Here is a 20,809-nt window from a genome sequence, read left to right as displayed (position 1 = left end):
CGCGTGGCGGGCGCGCGCCGTGCGGCCTCCGCGGGAACGGGCGTCTCTCCCGCCGGGCCCCGACACCGCTCCCGGCGCGCAGCCATCGGCGGCACGGCTCCCGATGGCGGGGCCGGCGCTGTCGCCGCCGGCGGGCGTGGGCGGGACGGCACGAGCTCCCCCCTGGCACGAGCCCGTCCCGCCGGGGCCGTGTGGGGCGGCAGCGCCCCCCGCGGGCGGGAAGGCGCGTGGCGGGCCGGGCTGCCGGGACGAACGCTCGTGCCCTCCCTGCCTGCCGCTCGCGCCCTCCCGCGGGAATTCGGCGGCCGGTGTTGGCGCCTCGACCCCTTCGCGAGGGACAGCTGAACACCGAGCGAGCCCGGCGGAGAGGCGCGGCAGTGGCCGGGGTCTTCAGCACGTGACAGCACGGAGAGGCTGAAGCGCTTGTTCAGCTCGAAAAAAGGGAAAGCTGGTAGGGAATCTGCTGGGTTTGGCTGCATAGAGAAAACGGAGCCAAACTCTACTCGGAACACAATGAAAAAGGAGCCCTATGCTGTGGCTCCCATTTGCTCTATCACAAATTCTTTCATTTCACCCCTATTCCTACTCTTCGAAATCTAAGTACCAAGCAAACCCCTTTTACAGTTAGAAAAAAAACCCTGAAAATGGAAGTGAAAGTTCAATTACTTTAGCATCGTATTTATTGAATAAAAAGATACAAAGCTCTGATCCCCAGGACATTGATGAGGTCAGTTGGTAGGAGACTATTTTCTTGCTTATGTCCCAGTGCTTGCTTTCAGCTTATCTAGTGTAAAAGATCTTACTTGGGCATTTTTCCAGCTGGCGTATTTTCTTTCTTTCGTATTTTCCAGCTGGCGTATCTATCTGTTATTTTTTCTCCTTTTCTGAACTTCCTCAGCACTGCACCACCATCTGTAACCAGACATCTGCAGTATAAAGTGGAAACACTGGAAATGGCCCTACGGCACGTGACCAGAAAATCTGTGAGAGAAACTGTGAAAACACAGCGCCAACCAAGTATGATGGAGATCGAAAAACTGCAGCAACTACTAGAAATGAAGGATTGAGAAATGCACTGAGTAAAGAACGTAGCCCAGAATATCTTAAATGACGGGATTGAGGTGGAAAGGTTCTATATAGATGCTCTGTAACATGTGAATCTGGAGATCATATCCAGTAGAAAGCATTAAAAGGAAAAAGGCCCAAACTGTCTGTAACAGAAAAACTGTGGAGGCATGTGCAGGGAAAGAAAAATTTCTTCAAACCAACACATTGAAAAGCAACATAAATAGCACAAATAATGTGCACAGAGACCTAGAGGAAGCAAATAAATGCTATTGGTATGGAAACATTGAAAACTAGTCGCTATCTTCCTAGATAGACACCTAAAAAATCCTTTGCATGATAATATTTTTTGGATTTGGAATACTTATGGAGACTTCTCTAGTGAGAACAACTGTATGAGTTGCAGTATCCTATAAATTAGTAATGACTTTGTGGGCACCTAATTTCAACGAGATTATAACTTTTGGGTCATTATTTCTATGGATTAAACTAAAGGTAAACTCAAAAGAGTTCTTTGCATATTCTGCCATGTCCTATGGAATTTGATAGAGAACTTCCAGTATAGATGTGCTTCTGTAGTTTTATTTTAATAATTATTATTGCTTCTTTTTTATTTTATAGGCTTTGCTTTTTCTGGCATTGCTCTTTCGCTTTTTACTCATTCCACTGAGCTAACACTGTTTTACATATACAGAATCCATGAGTGATATGTCTTTGAAATTTTCTTCTAATACACTGATCTTTTCCATGTTTTTCAGGAGAAAATAAAAAAAACATTTTGAAAAACTGGATATCAGTAAGTTGACATGGGAACAAAAAGAATGTGTTCTGCAATTGCTTTTTGTCCAAATGAATGGCACAAATCCATGGTAATCTTTTATTTCTTCAGTAGGTGGATGCTGAACAGGGCTGGTTACTCCAGGCCAGGGGATTCCAATAAGTTCTGAATCTAACAAAAGAATCTAGCTGTGGCTTGGTGTGAGGTACTTTAAGTTTTTGAAAAAGTTGATATACTATATACTGATTTTGTACATGCACTAGACTATACTGCTAGATCTTTGTGTACTGTGTCAGAAGAAAAACCTGTGGAAGTAAATTTTGGCATTGCTAAGGTCAAGAGTAGAAGTCAGGAGAATTAACTTTGCTCAGTGCAGTGGGATTTATTTTGTTCAGTCATTAATGGATCTCTATCCATCTTTACCAAACGAGTAAATAATGTCTGTTGTGACAATAGCACTCCCCATGCATATTTCCTTATAGTAAGAGTATTGTAAAGCAAACTTCCCAGTATTAGGAAGTACAAATATCCACAGCCAGATTATGAAAAGTTTACTTACTCTATGGTTCATTGCTCTCTGCATAAGAAATGTGGGAGCATGACTTTAGAGATATCTAAAATATAGCTTACACTGGAAATTCAAAGTTCAAGCAGAATTAAGTAGATTATAAGCTGTGAACTGGGACATAAGATCTATAATAGTGTATCTATATGCACATGAATGTTTGTGTCACAAGAGTGAGGAATTTTTTATTTATTTTAAAATCTGTTGTGTTGATCTTTCAGCAGCAGGCATTTAGACTCAGTTTTCATGGGAAAAAAAAAGTCTCATGACCCCCTAAAGCCTTCTCTTATTGAAAAGCAGCTTTATATTTTCTGGAGGATGCTCTTGTGAAAGTCCATTATCATACAGGGAGACACATTTTCAGCTAGCCACAGTGAGTTTTGATTAAAAAGGCAAAATCTATGCAGCTGATGTTGCGTTCAGTATAGAATCAGGGAGGGCGGACCATGATGAAGACTCATATGCCTGATTTTCAGATACCAACTCAGATACAACTTTATTGCTAATTATAACACTCCAAGGCAAGCAATGTCAGCTTACCCTGGAGGAATACACAGGGTGGGGTTCTGGCATGCACGGCTTGTCAGATGTGAGGCAGTCAAGCACACAAGCCAAAATGTAATACTCAGACATCAAATTACCAGATAAAGTTCATAAGCAGGAGCCCTGGAGGCATTTATACATAAAGATATAGAAAGATGTGAGACACTTCCTTCGGAAAGGTAGGCTGCCACTTTCCAAAATGGAAGTGGAAGTGGATTGGAGCCTTTTTTTGACACAGACAGAAAAAAAACCCCTAGGAGTGGAAGTCACAGGGCCCAATTGTTAGAGGTGGTTAAGCCATTTTAAAACAATTTTTGGTCTTAAGAGTATTAAATAGCTTTTAGAATCTACATTTCAGTGCCTTCTAGGCAAGAAACTATTTTTAATAGTATTCAAAGGGTTGACTATGAAATTGTATTTTAATAGTCTAAAGAAATTTATTATGAGATACTTTAGATTATACTTTTGTATAACATAGAAGATACATTATTTAGCTTATTTTTATGTCAAATATTAAATAATAAAGGAGAATAAGCAGATGAGTGGAAAGCAGTAACAGCAGTGAGATGAGGCAGGTAAATCACAATCAAATAGCATCTGCAGCTTGATATAAAAAGGTAGTTCATTATTAAAAAAGGAATGTACAAGATTTGTATTTCTAGTACAATTATTTAAAACTATTCACGTAAAAATGTTGTTGGAAATATGGATAATTAGAAAAGATGTTTGCACAAAAAGATCATGCAGGTGTCTAAAATATATCTGGAGAAAGTGCAGGGGTAGTCCTGCAATTCTTCAGGGATCAGGTAACCTTGATAATAGACTGCTTTTGTTACAGGAGAGGATGGATTTTAGAATTTCTAAAGGAAAGATATAATGGGTTTTAATAGGACAACAGAAAAGTCAGAATAGCAATACTGATTAGGGAGAAAATTAAGGCATTTTGAAAGTAAATTACTGTAGACAGTATTAGAGGCTGTTAATTAGTATTTCTTTCCTAGGTGCTTGAGTGAATGCCAATGTCTTAATGGTAATTTACCTAGAATATTTTACCTTTGCAACACAGAAAATACTTCTCCCAACCTAATATTTATTACACAGCAGGCCACATTATCGGATTCATCATCTTCTGCAGTGATCCTTCCACATATTCAGATGTTAACACCATAGGGCAAATAAGGCAGCTGTACACTTCCCATGAACAGCAGCCAGCAATTAGCAACTCATCTGCACTATTTATTTTGAAAGTTAGCTTCTGACTAAGGCTGTGAGTTCGAGATCCCCTGTCTGCTGCACTGCTGCTTTGACTGTGTGTTTGAAATCCATCTGAAATATACTTATTTTTCTCCTTCTTAAAGAACTTATTCTTGCCCAAGCCAGGACCTTGCAAGACCCTGTAAAAAACACTAGGATTTGGACTAGTGGTTAGAACCCTGTGTATAAAGAGTTGGTACAACTTGGTGAAGATATATTTTCATTTTGTAATAAAACCATTCACGTGAAGCTGAAGAGATTCTGTGATCAACTTATGTGTACATGGAAACAGAAACAAGGCATTCCTTGAAATGCTGTGTGAGGAAATCGATACAGACATCCCTGAAATACTGAAAAAGGAAGATGTATACGTGGGTTACAAGAGTTGCAGACTCTTGTAACCCCTCCCTGTGAAGAGGGGAATAAAATCAACATCACACCTACATAAGGTCTTGCCAAGGAACAGTCATAGTCTGCAGAAATATATTAGAATGTTTTTAATTCACAATCAAATTGCAAGGTGAGAATTTCCCTCTAGTGTATAAGATGAAAAAACAAGATACAAACATTAGTGAATGCACAGCAATTGCACTGATACAGAGCTGTCAGGTACAAGGCATCTTTACCAGAAGGCAGGATACGAAGTGTTCACATTCAGATTGTTTAATTAGAACAAGTAATGGTTACAATCATTAGAAGAATATTATTTTCCATGAGTGCTTGAGTGAGATCCCTGCAGATCCTTCATGGCTGCATCATCTTTCAAGAACCAGAAATAAAAATATAGGTTCTCCAGCTCCAAATGCACAGATTCCTAAAACCAGGGTACATATGCTAAGCCTTACTCTTCTTTAGCAATAGGAACTTGCAGTCCCAAGAGTACATGACTGTGTTTCAGCAAATGTGACAAGGAGTCAATCAATCAACATAAGAAATACAGCTACAATCAGGAAAGGAAAACAACAGACAAGGCCTGGCTACTTTGTGATTAAAAAATGTTTCTTTCTTCCTACTGACCTCTACTTGCGCTTCATTTTATTCAGACCTACATGATGCTGTGACACAAAGATACATATACATGGTTATGTTTCTGCTTCCCCAGTTTCATAATGTTACAGGACGTGTAGGCTTGTATCTGTTAGCACAGTGAAAAGGCACCAAACAACTTTCAGGTATAATGGAATTGCTGGCAAGCTTGAGCACACAAGCCACAGACAGAACAGGAACAGAAGTTTTCAAGCTGTCAGAGGCACAGTGAAGGTCACTGTACCATACAGAAATTTCTTTCATCCTCAGACAAGCAATCAAATATGCCTTCCTGAAAAACCTGTACAAAGCTATTTCCCAGTGTTTTGGAAACTGCTCGACAGGTGAAAGACTGACAACTTGCTGTCTTCATCATATGTAAAGTCACTTCTATGAGACACCCAAGGTGTCCCAGTTATGTCACTCAAAATGACGACACATCTTTGAGTAAGGTGAATTCAGAATCTTAATATGCAAGATAAAGAGGTAAATAAACCTGCTACAAGATGTAGCCAGGAGTGAGTCACTAAGGCTAAAGATACTGAAGTGAAAACCAGAGTAATGTTCAAGTTCATAGGGTCTGGAAAGAAACACAAATTAGAGCCAATCTCACTGGCTGCCCTTTCAGTTAGATAAGGCTGTTTAGCCTGTGATAGGTTGTAGGGAAAAATTAGTTCAGCTAGCCAGAAGAACACTGATAGAAACAGAAAATCCAGACTGTGAGTCACATGAGCCTGCCTGATCTGCACAGAAACAGATCCTTGAGACAAAGGAGCTTTCTATTCATTCCCAACTAAAGGGTGATAGTCAGGACAAAGCTGGAAAGTGCAGCATAGAAGGGCACCAGGAACAGCATCTGCAAAGGCTGATTTAGTTTCCCATAGTTGGCATAATCACAGCAGGCTTGGCAATGGTGGCATCTTCCTCTTTCCATTGAGAAATGATAGTTTTCAGCTGTGTATAGAACTGCACTCCCTGGAGGAAAGCAGAGATCCACAGATAAGATATTTGGCCTCAGGTTTACGCTAGCGGTATATCAAACAGTTTCTGCTTTATCTACACAGGATTGAGTTTTCTTCTGTGGGAACAATTCTTGTCAGCCTGTTCTTTTTACCAGTTCCACAAAGATTCTGATTCTGTGAGAAAGCTTGCTAGTTATTGCTCTCTTCTCAAATCTCCTAAAAAGAGTTGCATTTTTATACTGAAGGGAAAAAGAATGAGGACTTGGCTATCTATGATTGTGACATGCATCTAGTTTTCAGTTTCCTGGTTGTAATGACATCCTCACTAATGAGGTCTAATGACCGTCTCCCCATTGCCATTTATAACATGATTTATCACAATTCAACCCAATAGAGTACTCTAATCAGAAAGTTACCTGTTTGCCATAGAAATTGGTGTCCCCTCTGAAAGAAGCACGAGAGCCAGTGAAAGAGAACATGGGCAGAGGTACTGGGATTGGAACATTGACACCCACCTACACCAAAGGAAAGCCACCATATTAGTCACAAGAAGTAGCAGATTGCACAGCACTCTCCAAAAGCTTCTGATTTTGTTTCCTTATATCTGAGGCTGGGTACTGCTGGCTGAGAGGGCAGTGATTACAGCTGAATGGTTACCCACTGTAAATGGTGAAGGCTAAAAGCAACAATTCTAGCTGGAACATACCTGCCCCACATCTACTAAGTGAGAATACTTCCGAGCTGTGGCTCCATTGGTGGTGAAGATTGCAGTTCCATTCCCATAGGGGTTATTGTTCACCATCTCAATGGCATCATCCAAAGTGTCTGCTTCCAGCACCACTAGGACAGGCCCAAAGATTTCCTCCTTATAGCAAGTCATGTTTGGCTGCCAATACAAACAGCAGAAAAAGCAGCTTGTATAAAGGATATCATAAAAATATTCTAGTAAATAGGATGTAAGAAACACACATGCTATTAGTACTCATGATATTCCTAGGATTATTGATCATACTGCATCGCCACAGGCCATCCTTCAGTCCTGCTTACCTCTTCACCATTTCCCAAGCCCTGTCCTCTATCTAGTCCACTAAAGCAGGCACCACTTTTCATCTCCAGAGTGCTTTCTGCTTTTACTGCCTGCATTACAATGAGTACTTCATTGATACTGTGCAAGGGAAGGCTGAGCCATTTATGGCCTTTCTACCTGGTGCTCATTGATTACTGACTGATTTGGCTAACCCATTTTTCAGCTGACCCTGCAATATACACTAACAAGCACTGGTTTTGGTCATCTTACCTTGACTTTGGCAAGGATCGTTGGCCCAACAAAATTGCCATTTTCATAACCCTTCACTTTGACATTACGTCCATCCAGGAGAAGGCTGGCACCTTCTTTTACTCCTTTCTCAATCAGATTGCAAACCCGTTCCTTAGCTTGGGGACTGATTAGAGGCCCAAGATCTGCTCCAGGCTGGTCTCCTGTGAAGAGGGAGAGACACCAAGTTTTTAACTCTTGACAGCTTCCTCTTCATAGACATCTGGGAGATAACTGCACTGGCAGGAAAAATCTGAAAATCCTGATGTTTCTGAGACACAGAACAAAGATTTGAGACATTGATGAACAGGAATAATAGCCTGCAGCTTTCATAATCAACAAATAAGAGGAGTCATAAGCATAATTTTAGATCACCAGGAAGCCAAAATTCAACAACAGATTCTTCTCAGGAAGGAAGCTTTTCCCCTTTGCAGCACTTTATTGAATAGAAACAAAAGATAATTCCCCTAGAATTAATAACAGTCTAGCTTTTCCAAAGTACTTGTTTCCATTTTTCTTTTTTTATTGTATGCTTACTGCAAACTGGAAGGATCTTAAAATGAAGTTGCTATATAAATGGCAGATTTGAGTTAAACACAGGATATAACCTCAAATCTCCAGTTAAAACAAGACTGATCCTGTAAACATTGCATCACAGTCCCACCAGCAAGCTGAAAACATATTCCTACCTCTGAGTCTAGGGCTGGGTTTCCCAATCCAGACAATCTGCTAGGTCCAACCCCTACACATTAAACCTATGGTGCCAATAGCTCCAAGGGTCACAACACAGTATGGCAGATAAGCTGACCTAGAAAGCTGTGGTTGCACAGAAGTGAAGTACCTTGTAAAAATGATCACGGTCTGTACCTGCATTTACACGTAGATTTTTGGCTCTGTCCACAAGCTCTGGCAGCCATTTCTGAGCTTCTCCCACTAGAATTGCTGCAGACAGGGCCATGCAGCGTTGGCCAGCTGCTCCAAAAGCAGCTCCAACCAGCTGGTTCAAGGTGTTCTCTTTATTGGCATCAGGCATCACCACACCATGGTTCTTGGCTCCCTGAAATACAACACACACAGTCTCCCATTATTAACCACCCCAGACTGCTTCTTCTCTAGCCCTCTGGCAGTGACTTCTTATAGTAGCTATGACTGTTACCAACAGGCCGGCAAGAGAGCAGCCTTATCACTTAACTGTCAGCAGCAAAGTCAGCTTCTGCTGCTGAATGGCGTGGTCTCTCTTAACATTCACAGGCAACAGAGGCAGTCTATGTGCTGAAGTGTGCTCCATTCAGAGACATTACCATGTTGGCCTGGACTCTCTTGCCATTCCGGGATCCTCTCTCATAGATGTACTCGCCAGCCTGATTAGATCCCACAAAGCTGATTGCTCTGATATCCGGATGGTCACAAATGAAATTCACAGCTTCGAATAGGAAATAATACATTATAAATGTGGTGCACAACTGCTTCCTTCTGTTCCCATCCCCACAGCGCTAAATCTCTGTATCTTTCTTCTTATCAAAATTCTTGCCTCTGTTCTGCCTCTGTACATCTGAGTTCCCTGAAAGCCTGTCTGTGCATCTCTTCACTCACTTCTTAGCACACATACTCCTGCCCTGTCTCCATAGTCCTGGCTCTCTGACATCTCTTCATGCTTTGGGTATCTCCCAGGGTGTCTGAGCAATGCCAAAGTGAAGTTACTGTTCTCTATTTGTATCATCATGTCCTGAAGCTACTCGTGTGCTGTAAAAAATAGCAAGTTAGGAGCCAGAAAACTGGCATCCATTGTACATTCAGTGAGGCACTTAATTCTTGTTTAGGCTTCCTTGCGAAACCAAGATGATTTATCTACTTATTTCAGTTGCAGTTTAGGTTGCTAAACAGAGTTTGAGCACTTCCATGCCTTGGGAACTCTGACCCCAAGCCCCAAAATTTTGTCCACCATATCTCCTGAAAGATCTGGTGCAAGGTGTCAAGAGAATCTCCCACTCACCTTTCAGCTTCATCAATAGAGCTGAAGCATCTGTCCAAACCTATCTAACAGCAGCAGTCTCAGACTCTCCAAATGGTACCTCCCACTGAGCACACACCACAACACATGCACTCATCATCTCCCAGGAGGGGTTGTTATTACCTTCATGTTGTCCATGGATAATATTCAGGGTTCCATCGGGGGCACCAGCATCCTGAAACAGCTTGGCAAGGAACATTAGTGCTCCTGGTACACGCTCAGATGGTTTCATCAAGAAGGTGTTTCCACAAACCATAGCCATGGGGAACATCCAAAGAGGAATCATGGCTGGGAAGTTGAACGGTGCAATTCCAGCACACACGCCCAGAGGCAGGCGGTAGGTGTAAGTGTCCATGTCTTTAGTGATGGAGGGCATGGTCTCTCCAAGGATGAGGGATGTCACACTGCAAGCATGTTCAACCACCTCTGCGGCAGAAAGGGCAATACGCTGCTGGATGATCCGTTAACAATTAGTCCCCAAACTCTCTTTTCACTGCTACCTTGACCCACCTCTTTCTTCCAGCCTCTTCTCCCACAACTTAAAACTCACTGTGCTCCAGAAAATCCCTTTGCTCTGCCAAGCATTGTGAGCAAATTATGAATGGATTCTCTCTTGACCACACTATACATCACTGTGATAGGAGCACAGACACAACAGCCCCAGTACAAAATGCACAGGTATAGTATTATTGTACCTCCTGGGACTCAACCTCAGACAGAGGGGAGAAGTCCTTATTCCTTTTTAGTAATTTGTAGTCACTCCTAGAAAAACAACTAACAACTCTAACAACTTGGAAGTGATTTAATGATACTCTATCTAAGGAAATTCTTCAGCTTAGAGTTACAATTGATGCTTTTCTTTGAGTAGGGGGCTATAAAGGGAGCAACATGTACAGAGCAATCAGTTGCTCAGGAGACCTCATCCCTTCCTGTGGGTTCTCAAACCCTCTTTTTTAACAGGAGGAGCCAGTAGCTTACGGAGGCCTCGAAACACATCTCCCTCAGCATCAGCCAGGGTCTTCCCTTGCTCAAAGGTGATGAGTTTGGAAATTTCTTTCTGAAAATGGAAAACACAGAGTTTATGAATGTTAGAAAAGTGCCCACCCATGAAATAGAGTGCAAGGATAAGACAGAATTAACAGGGAGTTGAACATCACAGTGAATAGACTGGACAGAACCCAGAAAAGCCTATACTGACTGATTTGCTCCTTGTAGACAAGAAGCCAATAACCCACACAGGTGACATTTTAGAAGAAATCATCCTAGGATTGGCTTGTACTCTTAATGCTTTCAGGTGTGACACCACATACACACCAAAAAAGCAATCAAGCAAACCCAAAAACATAGTAACATACTTGTTTTCATCAACTGGCACATGTTCTATCAAGGCTCAAAGTTCCTTTTGCGGTCTCTTGGTAAAGTGACTAATTCAGAATAATATTCCCTAAGAAGCGCTGCCTCTCTGTTACCATTTGATGGGAAGTGTTTTGCTGCACCTCTCGACACTGTCTCAGTTGGCTCCTCGATCATGGCAATGTCTCATCAAGAACTCTGTCAACCCCAAGTCTCTTAATTTAGTTCCTAAAGTCAGCTGCAATGCAATCAGCCACAGCCATTCACACGCAGCCACGGTGTCTCACCAGATTGTCTTTGATGAGTTGTTGATAACGCAGAAAGATTTGCTGGCGACTCAAAACAGATGTTTCTGACCAGTTCCAAAAAGCCTTTTTGCAAGAAGCCACAGCTGCCTCCATCTCACTGGCTGTGGCTTTCGGTACACGGCCAACCACCTCATTTGTGGCCTGAAAGAAAAAACAAATTGCATCAAAACTCAACTTTTCCCATCTGTCCCCACCAACCATTCAAGAGTCCTTTCACAGCACACACCTAATATTCTTGTTCTACAAGGAGTTGTACTTCTGAGGGCAGAGCACAAAGGAGACACCTTCCTTGATTGCACACAAAAGGCCTGAGCTACAACTGGAGTAGTTCTGAAAACCTGCACTCCAAATATCTCAAATTAGGCACTCAGAAAACTGCAAATGCAGTACCTATTTCCAAGCTGAAGTAACTTGTCTACCTTGAAACTTCTAGAGAGTATAAGGCAAAAGTTTCTGTGGGCTGTGGTCTTTTCCCTCTCCATCGTCTTGGTTCATCTGGCTGTCCCTCTTGCACATTAAATGAAGCAATATTCCTTTGGGAAAAGCAGTACATGAGTGTGCAATTGGCATTGATGTTAGCTTACCTATACCCCTAGGCCAAAGTATTATATTTACAAGCAACCTTAGTTCTACAGTATTTTAACTTCAAGCTTGTTGCCAGTTTAACATCCTTCTAATGTTGTCTTAAAAATTAAATCTGCTTTGACAAGACAAAAATTAAAGATATATCACTAAGAGAAAAACTATTCAAAACAAGAGGAAGAAAATTAAACAAGAACACGGGTTGCTATGTAGAGACCAAATGAGCTTCATGAACATGGCTTGCTGCTCTGATCATTTCCACAAAGCAAATGAAAATAGAGCTTTACAGAGAAGATTTAGAAAATGCTGTTTAAATGCTTACTAGGGAGGTCAGGAGGGTCAGACTTCTGAGTGCAACCTCATTTCCATTTGTCTTTGCTGGAGTACATAGACAAGTACAAGTGCTACTAAGCTACGATATTTTGCACTGCATAGCATCCAACTTCTGACTTCTCTGTGATTATTTTGGACCACAGATAGAAGCTCTCTGAAAGGAGAGGAGCTTCAGCTGTCAGAGTTTTTCACCTTTGTACTCTGAGAGTAATATCAGTCTCTATCAGGATTTCACATTCAGCTGGCATCAAATCACACCCAGTTCATTTCATATACAGGGTGAAAGACACCCTTCGGAAATTTGACATACTCATCACAGAGCCTTTCTTTGAGAGAAAAAAAAAAGTAACCAGAGTTTAAGCTTCCTTTCTGGAGATCAAAGATTTCCTATATGAGGGAGGTAAAGGAGATAGTAACTTTTCTGAGACTGACATTTCATGGGAAAAGGAAGCTGAGAAGCTGTAGTCTACCTTAAGATCCAAGTCTAAACCTTTCTCAAGCAACATATGTACACTTCCCTTCTGCCACATCCCTGAAGAGAGGCACGGACCTTTGTGGCACAGTGATCACTATTTATATAAACTGAGACCATTTCACTTACCGGATTGTGGATATCAATCCATTCAGTAGTTTTGGACTCAATAAACTTCCCATCAATGAAGAGTTTGGTTGTTGGCTGTGGAGGTCAAAACACTGGACAGTGAGTTATTTTTGTCTCAATGTTCCTAAATACCAGTGTGCCTTCATCATTTACTGCTATGTGAACCATTAGAGAGTCTAGATCCAGTCTTCACGGCAAGACCTAGTTAACTGCTCTCTGCCCCATTTTTCCCTCACTTTACACCAAAATAGCCAAAATTCATTCTAAAAGCAGTTGTAGAAAAAATACATTCCTATGCTTGTGTTCAGAGTTATTTCAATCTATTTAATCAAAACCTGAAAAACTGCCACTCTTAAATGTTCAGAAGAAACACTTAATAATTCACCTAGTGGGAATTCTGTGAACCCAGTGCAGATTGTGCCACTGTCCTATGTGCCTCCTTCCCATCAAGCCACTAAGCAGGTTCATCTTTCCAGTTCAAGCAGAAAATTGGACTTTCCCCACCCCCCTGCTTGGTCTTGCAACTAAGAGCAAGGAACCTGCATCTGTGGAGTTCACCATGACTGTCCTGGCTGGCAGCATACAGTCACAATCAAACAAAACCTTCCCACTCAGATGCAGAGGAGGGACGAGGAAAGTTTGGAATATGGGGTTCAGGCAAACATTGAACAGAACAGAAAGCAGAGGTAGAAGCTATCATTAGCACTAGATAGGCAACAAAACTGTACCATGCAGGAAAACAGATTGTGACTGTATAATATAAATTAAGAAACTAGAAAAGAGGAATTGACATTGGGAGGTAAGGAGAGAACTAGGAGCAATCAAGAACCAGTTAATCATGACACATGACTTGGGGAGAACAGGTAGGAGAAAGGGGAAATAGATCTGTTGTATGAATAACAGAATGGGACAGATCAATAGAACTGGGATATAAACCCAAATATATTGGAAAACTGAAGAAATTATGATGTGGAATTATGAAAGGGAGATGAGGACTTGGATGCTATCCAAGGTGTAATGAAGGGAAAGAGATCAGAGGAAGAATTAGGAATATAAATGGTATTGGGTAGACAAGTAATGACAGTGAAAAGTGGATGAAAATGAAAAAAAATGAACAGCAATGTTAGTTGGAACAAACTGAGAAAGCTTGGAGATGAGAAAGCTAGGACAAGAACTGTAAAATAAGTCTGTTAATGGACAAGCAAGACCTACTGATTTGGAAAGCAACACTAGGAGAGAATTAAAAAGTTGCAGATGATTATGTAGCTGGAATCACACTTGGGGAAGCGAGGCAGAAATCTGTGCCTACGAAAACACAATCTCCTCTAGAACCCGGAAGGAAGCACAGGAAATCTGAGTCCCTTGACTGAGTTCCTTGACTGTCAGAAAAGCTGCTGGTCTAAAGAATGACAAACTCCTACGGCTATCAATCACTCCATTAGCCCCAGTGCCGCGTATCTGCAATGGAGCTACAGGCTCCAGTGCTTTCTTACCCACATGGACTTCGGCACAATGGAGTTCATGTTTTTTTCAAATTGCTTCAAAAGGGTATCTCAAAAATTGCACATGCAACAAAAAATATTTTAAGCAAGCCAGGAAATGCTGAATTAAGATTAACTACACTTTTTCCCCAAGATCGCCACCTTTTTTTCTGTAGAGAATGCACCTGCTGTGAAAACATGGACGGTAGTAAAGCAGACTCTTTGTGGAATCCTGCTTTGGAGTTTGGAGAACGTGCAGCCATGGACAGCGGAGGAAAAAAGGCAGTACAGCAACTAAAGCTGTTCGATATTGTCCGAAGGAAACCAGATCCTCTCTCTGTCGCAAACAGATGCCATGAGGCCAGTCCGGAGCCACCAGGAGTAACGCGAGGTGACTCCCGGACCGGCCACACCGCGAGCCGCGGCAGGAGCTGCCCGGGCTCAGCTCCGGAGTCTGACAAATCGGACATGGAACTATTTTCCGTCCCTCCCGTCGAACACGGGGGCAGTGCCGATGTTTGTTCCACCGGACCCACCGGGGTTCCAGCCGAGCCGGCGGGAACGGCTTTAGCAGAGCAGACCCGAGGGCAGTGTCGGGCGGGCAGCGGCGGCAGCGCCCGGGGCTCTCCCGCGCCTCCCTCCCCCGCCCACCGGCTCCGCTCCGCGGGACGGGCACTCACCACCGAGGAAGAGAAGGACGCGGCGACTGACGTGATCCAAGGGGCTGTCCGCGGCAGCTGGACGGGGGGGAAGCACAGACCACCTCAGGGCGGGTCAGGCGGCACCTCCCCCCGACCCCCCTTCGGCCGCTCCCCGCCCGGGACCGGCCTCCCCGCGGGGTCCCGGGGCCAGGTGAGCCGCGACCCCCCTGTTCCCCCCGAGCCGCGGGAGCCGCCGCGGGCCAGGGGAAGCCGCCTCACCCTGAGCGCCACGCGGCGCCGCCCGCCCCACGCTCCGCGCACCGCCGCCGCCATCCCGGCCGAGGGTCGCTGCTCCGCGGCCCCCGACGGCGCCCCCCGCCCCGCCCCACCTCAGGCCCCGCCCCCGCGCGGCTCGCGGCCAATCGCCGCCAGCAACCGCTCCGGCCACGCCCGCTTCTGCCCCCGCCCCCCGTGCCGGGCCGCGGATTGGCGCAGAGAGCCCAGCCGCCCTCCGAGCGCCACCGCCCGGCCCGGCCCGGCCCCGCCCGGCGGCGGCCGCGGGAGAGGCACGTGGGGCTCGGGGGCGGGGTTTGTTTTTCCGCTCGCTCTCGGCAGCGGCGGCGAAGGCGCGGGCAGTCACGTGAGGCTTGTGCGATGGCGGCTCCCGCGGACGGTGAGGCGGGAGGGCCGGGCGGCACTGCCGCTCCCCCGCGCCGCTCCCCCGCCCTCCTCCCCTCACCCCCTCTTTGTTGCAGGCGCCGACCTGGAGGCCTCGCTGCTGAGCTTCGAGAAGCTGGACCGCGCCTCCCCGGACCTGTGGCCCGAGCAGCGTAAGTCCGGCGGGCCCTCGGCCCCGAGTCTGACACCTCGGGGTGGGGTGGGGAGAGCTCGGGCCGGGTCCACCGGGGGCAGCTGCACCGGCTAGGCCGGGCCCGCCGGGGCCGGGCGGGGTGGCGGTGCTGCCCGCAGAAGCACGAAGCCCCCGCCAACCTCCGCTTTCTCTTCCCAGTGCCCGGGGTTGCCGAGTTCGCCGCCTCCTTCAAAAGCGTGAGTGAGCGCTGCTTTGCCTTTCGCGTTTCCGCCTTCCGTGTGATGGTAGACCTGCGGGTTCTCTTGCGGGCTTTACATCTTCGTTCTATGAACCGTATCTCAGTTATAACTCCAGTATATACTACAATAAACCTTTTGGTTTTAATGTGTCTTTTATATATGTGTTTCTTTTTTATACCTTATGCAGTTTACTGTGAATGAGAATTATACTTTGGAAGAAATAAAAGGTTTTGAACTTCAGAAAATCCTATTTTTCATACTGATTTTTGGCTTGTGGATGGTAGTATGCTGTTTTTAACTCTAAAATGTCCAGGAAAAAACAAGATTAAACATGAAAGTATCTTAATGGAGCACACTCATGTTTTTGCTGTCAGTGTAACTTGATTTCAATACAGATCGTACTTCATTATACAATTCTAAAAATAGGCTTTTCTGAATATGAACTTTTTATTTTTTTTTATAACAGCCCATTACAAGTTCTCCTCCCAAGTGGATGGCTGAATTAGAAAATGATGATATTGATATGTTGAAGGGTGAGTATGAGTATTGCGGGCATGAATTGAGGTTGCCAAAGCAGATGGGAATTCAGTACTTACTTAAGAGGCTTAAAACACTTGTTCTTTAAATGTTCTGGTGGTGGCCCTGTGGCCTGAGATCTCTAGCCATCATATCTGCAGAATCTCCAACTCAGAAGTCTCTTTATCTTGTTAATGATAGACATTTTCATTAAACCGGTTATTGCCAAGAGCCTATCCAGGTGTCAGTGGCAGGCTGATTTTTCAAAACAAGCAGTGTAACATTGTATATATTTCAGTCACCTCAGTTAGCCATTTTTATCACTGTATTAGTATAGGGAGTGTCTCCTGTGTTTTGAGAAGTAGCATGAATTTTTTGGAGGAGCTCGGCTGATCAGTTGGTGAGTAGCTTAGACTTGTTGATTGACTTGTTCAAAGATGCTCTATGTGGGTGTCTTCCATCACAGATCCAGGAGCTCTAATGCAATGGTGAGGCTGTATAGGCAAGTTACAGAAGGATTAGCTAGCATGTCCACTTTTTGTATGTTGCAGCTGTTAGTTTGCAGTAAACATCCTTCAGCATGCTCTGCCTCTCATGAATTCCACATGGTGATGTGTGATTGTGTCACAGTGATGTCACAGTTACAAAGTGAAAGTGAGATGGATTAACTCTGACTTGCTGCAAGAAATGTGCTTAACCTTAGATTATTAATGTAAAATAAGTCCATTCCCTTGCATACTTTTTAATAGCTTGTTCATGTTGCAATGTGAACTTAAAAGAACTTCCAAAGTATGGGTCAAATTACTCTTTGCAATGATGGCAAATTAAAGCATGAACTGGAGTCATGGCTGTCTTTCTCCTTATGTTAAAATTAGGAGTGGAGTCAGCTTGAATTTGAACATACGTTGTTCACTGAAATAGATCCTGACAGAAGTATAGCTTGAAAGTCCTCTGTGAAGTACTAAACAGGTGAACTGTCACTGGAGGACTACAGACAGTGTTAAAATTCACCTTCTTCTCTCTTTTTAAGAGCTGGGGAGCCTCACTACAGCTAACCTGATGGAAAAAGTTCGTGGCCTGCAGAACCTGGCTTATCAGCTGGGACTGGATGAATGTAAGTGCAGTACACAGATGTGACTAACTACACTGCAAATCTTTCCACTAAAGCATGTGCTTGTGCATTTGTAGCTGGAAAAGTGTGTTGGCAGATTTGGCAAGTGTTTGACAGTTGGTGACCTCCTGCACCAAGATGAGAGAACGAGCTTACATCTCCAACTTACAGCCTACCTGCGTGGGGGAAGCATGTATGCCAGTCTGGTGTTGCACAGTGGCAACAGGCTTCTGTTCCTGAGTTTAATGTTGTCTTACGTAAATCAGGTTACTTTGCTTAATTTCCCACTCAGATACTAAACCTGTTTCTCAGAATACTTGTGGCAGTACTTCTCTCAAATTTCATGCACTGCTGCCACAGTGAAACTTGCACTTGTGTATAGGATTCTCCTGTCACTTTGTGTTCATACTGTTTTCTGCTTCTGTAGCTGTTACTTTTTCTACACTCAGTTGTGGCGGGAGGTGATGTCATTGAGTCATAAAGTTGACCTTCATCCCAATTGCAAACAGCCAACTCTTACTGTGGTTTTTTGAAGAAAGAGTTCCTTTCATTGTGTCGTTTAGGACTCTCTTGTTAACAGGTTGATCCAGCTTTGAGGATTTCAAAAGTATTGTGGAGTTGTTTTTAATGCTACCCATACATACCAACACATTTATTTTTTTTCTGTTTAGTTTTGCTTGAACAGAGACCTTGGTTGCAATTACTCTTGGGCTACACAAAGCACCAAAAATTTTAAGTCTTTCAACCTTCCTTTCAGTGGATAACACAGTAATAAAGCTTTAGAGTCTTTCTGACTGCAAACTTAGGATAGCCTAATGCATTCTTAATAACAAATCATTACGCTTGTTTTAACATACCAAGTTTATTTTACTTTCAGTGCTAACATCTCTTAAGACTGTGTAAAGCATTTGGTGGAGTAAAAGTTAAAGTATAACAGTGTAAAACTGAGTCAAATGCAAAGATTGGCTGATGATTGGCTTTCTTAGTCAAGTTGTCAGCTCTGATGTCAGATCATGTTGTTCTGCTAAATGGACTTTAAGCAGAGCCTGAGTTGCAGTAAAGCTAGGGAGGTGTTTGTTTCCTTATTGCACGTGCAATAATTGTTGCATCTGTTTCCATTTATTTTTACTGAGAACAAGTGCATATATAAAGAAGACAAAGTGAGGGAAAATTGAAATATGTGAGGCTCAACAGTTATAACTTAAGTCTTGAATTTTCAAGCTTTATGAAAGGTTTCCATACTTGTAACTTCTTGTCACTGAATACAGTTTTTCTTTACACTGTAATCCATTGAATACTTTTTGTGTCATAATATACATTTATCTTTGGAAAATTTTTACCAAAAATTAGTCACAGAATTTGAACAGAAGCTGCTCAGGACTGTTTTTCCCAATACTGTCGTTAGGTTATTTTCTCTTACCGACTTGGATAAGTGAGAGAACAAGAAAAAAAATCCAAAAGATCTGTTGGTTAAAGTTAAGGGAACTGTGGATTTGTCTTGGAGGTATTGGATGTGGTTATATCTTTGTGTATTGAAGTTTAGTAGTCCCCTCTTGACTTGGCTGGTTAATTGAAACTGGCTGTCAAAAGCAGGACGAAACCCGCTGCTGATCAGTCTCCTCTAGATGGCAGCATGAGGCTTCCCACTGAAGTCTTGCTGCTTTTCGTTTCATCAAACTCTTGACATTTCAGTCATGGTTTGAAGCTGTTCTTGCCAAGATTGTTTTTTGTGATGTATTTTCTCTTCAGAATGTGCACTGTCTTTTTTTATTTAGAGATAAAAATTGGATAGATATAGATATTTATTATGTATTAGATAGATATAGATATTTATTATGTATTTTCAGGTGTTTCATTGGTGCTGAGTATGAAAGATAATTCTGCTTCATTGTATTAGCAACTTACTTTTCCTTACAACTCTTCTAGATCCCACCTCAAATCCTTTATATTTTCAAAGACTTTTATTTTCATCCAAGTTATTAATAAAATGCTGTGCAGGACCAGGGTGATTCCTGCAGCACTCCATGAAAAATGTATCTATTGAGTGACACTGCAATCATGTTGTGAGATGTGTTATTGCTATACCCTGTTCACAACATACTTTATGTCAATTTTGTATTAGAATTCATTAGGCAAAGTGCTGTGGGACTGGGTACCTTTTGAAAAGTTTGTTTATTGAGGTACTATTGCAACAATAGCATTGAAATCTGAATAATTGATTTGACATGATGTAGTTTGATAAATTAATAATTGCTGGATTATATGCCTTGTTTCTTGAGTTCGTATGAACTCTCTTAGTATTTTGTCTATGTAAGTGAGCTTTCTTGACAAGTTTGGAAGAGGTGTATTGAATGTTTTGTCCATCTTCCTGGGACATCTGGATGGCTTTCATTTAGGAACAACTGAATACTGTTATCTGAATTCCACATTTTTATTATCTACAATTCCAGCTGTCCCTAACTTTTTGGCCATGGATTTCTCAGTTCCTCTTTTGGTTGTGCGCTTTTCACAGATTTCCTTTCTCTACAACTAACTTCCTCCCCTCTTTTTCCCATAGGGTTACCTTTACTTTCTGTAACCCTGGCTAGTTTGTTGACTGCCCATGCTTCTCTGAATCAATTTAGTTTGTCAACTTATAATTTAGCTTTTCTTTCCAGCTTGTTCTTCCTGGCATGCTAGTAGGTGGATTCTTGCTCAGAATATTCCTTGAAGAATATTCTTTCCCTCCTTGGCACAGAATTCACATCAAAGTATGACTTTCCTTGAATGAAACAGGATTTTTGTAGCATGAATTTTTTTTAATGTGTTTTTTTTTGTTTGTTTGGGGTTTTTTTGGGTTTTTTTAGTTTTTACTTTCCTCTTAAAGGATAGACTATCCTTTGGTCTCTTTTGTGTATTTATTCTTTGCTAAAAGGTGATTCTGGAGTTCTCTAGAAACTTCCAGGATCAGGACCTTGTTTCAATAAAGTCTTTTAAAAATAAATTATTTTTCAGCACTTCTTCTCAGGTTTCATCTTGTGTTTCCTTGCCTGCTTTTTAAGCTCTGTAAAATTCTACCTCATCCTTTTGCTTGTAGCTGCTTTCCTCTTTTTGCTTTGGTTCTTAGAATCACAGAAATATTTAGGCTGGAAAAGACCTCCAAGATCATGAAGTCCAACCTTGTCGCATTAGAGCTTCTATTTTCCTTCTGTTAATGAATTATTTTATTGGTTAGAATAATTGAAACCATTTTTAGTTTTGAAAGTCCTGCTTTGTGTCAATTTTACTCTTCCCGTTAACGTGGGTGTTTTAAGGGAGGAGGAGTTGGGCTCAAT

At 42.8% G+C, this 20,809-nt stretch overlaps 3 protein-coding genes across 9 annotated transcripts in view; 2 read left to right on the top strand and 1 right to left on the bottom strand.

Annotated features, from left to right (window-relative positions):
* The first annotated feature begins 103 nt into the window (after positions 1–103).
* BBOF1 (basal body orientation factor 1) lies at positions 104–5,168 on the top strand. The gene is given in 5 exon segments (XM_032112037.1): positions 104–397; positions 629–727; positions 852–1,196; positions 1,198–1,340; positions 1,824–5,168. Coding segments are annotated over 5 exon segments (996 nt in total). The 3' UTR covers positions 1,939–5,168.
* On the bottom strand, positions 4,688–15,169 carry ALDH6A1 (aldehyde dehydrogenase 6 family member A1). Of its 2 annotated transcripts, XM_032113402.1 has the most exons (12): positions 15,098–15,169; positions 14,858–14,914; positions 12,697–12,771; positions 11,160–11,321; positions 10,498–10,576; positions 9,643–9,945; positions 8,810–8,931; positions 8,376–8,565; positions 7,491–7,672; positions 6,900–7,079; positions 6,610–6,708; positions 4,688–6,206 (listed from the first exon to the last, which is right to left on the bottom strand). In XM_032113402.1, the coding sequence occupies exons 1-12, from the start codon at positions 15,149–15,151 to the stop codon at positions 6,102–6,104; spliced, it is 1,608 nt and encodes a 535-aa protein (XP_031969293.1). In that variant the 5' UTR covers positions 15,152–15,169; the 3' UTR covers positions 4,688–6,101. The 2 variants fall into 2 exon arrangements, with proteins under 2 accessions (XP_031969293.1, XP_031969294.1); XM_032113403.1 differs by lacking the exon at positions 6,610–6,708.
* A 214-nt stretch (positions 15,170–15,383) lies between these two features.
* Positions 15,384–20,809, top strand: part of LIN52 (lin-52 DREAM MuvB core complex component) — a 41,734-nt gene continuing 36,308 nt past the window's right edge. For 3 of the 6 annotated variants that reach the window (XM_032111270.1, XM_032111267.1, XM_032111271.1), the window contains exons 1-5: positions 15,384–15,491; positions 15,574–15,648; positions 15,828–15,865; positions 16,335–16,401; positions 17,415–17,498. In XM_032111270.1, the coding sequence (XP_031967161.1) occupies positions 15,473–15,491; positions 15,574–15,648; positions 15,828–15,865; positions 16,335–16,401; positions 17,415–17,498 (283 nt within the window). In that variant the 5' untranslated portion in view covers positions 15,384–15,472. Of the gene's footprint in view, positions 15,492–15,573; positions 15,649–15,827; positions 15,866–16,334; positions 16,402–17,414; positions 17,499–17,572; positions 17,995–19,342; positions 20,497–20,809 lie in introns of those variants that run through there. The other 3 variants (XM_032111268.1, XM_032111269.1, XM_032111266.1) reach the window with 3 other exon arrangements.

Source organism: Corvus moneduloides, chromosome 6 (assembly GCF_009650955.1).
Source record: "Corvus moneduloides isolate bCorMon1 chromosome 6, bCorMon1.pri, whole genome shotgun sequence".
Lineage (NCBI taxonomy): Eukaryota > Metazoa > Chordata > Aves > Passeriformes > Corvidae > Corvus > Corvus moneduloides.
Note: the sequence above shows the minus strand (reverse complement) of the source record. Positions and strands in the feature narration are given on the sequence as shown.

Bases quoted from the DNA above. Each gene is read 5' to 3' on its own strand.
- ALDH6A1 (XM_032113402.1), bottom strand. From the start codon at position 15,151: ATGGCGGCGGCGGTGCGCGGAGCGTGGGGCGGGCGGCGCCGCGTGGCG. The intron at 11,322-12,696 runs GTAAGTGAAATG...TTTTTCTTTCAG, and splicing joins GGATTGATATCCACAATCCG to GCCACAAATGAGGTGGTTGG. The intron at 7,673-8,375 runs GTACAGACCGTG...CCCTCTTCACAG, and splicing joins AAATCTACGTGTAAATGCAG to GAGACCAGCCTGGAGCAGAT.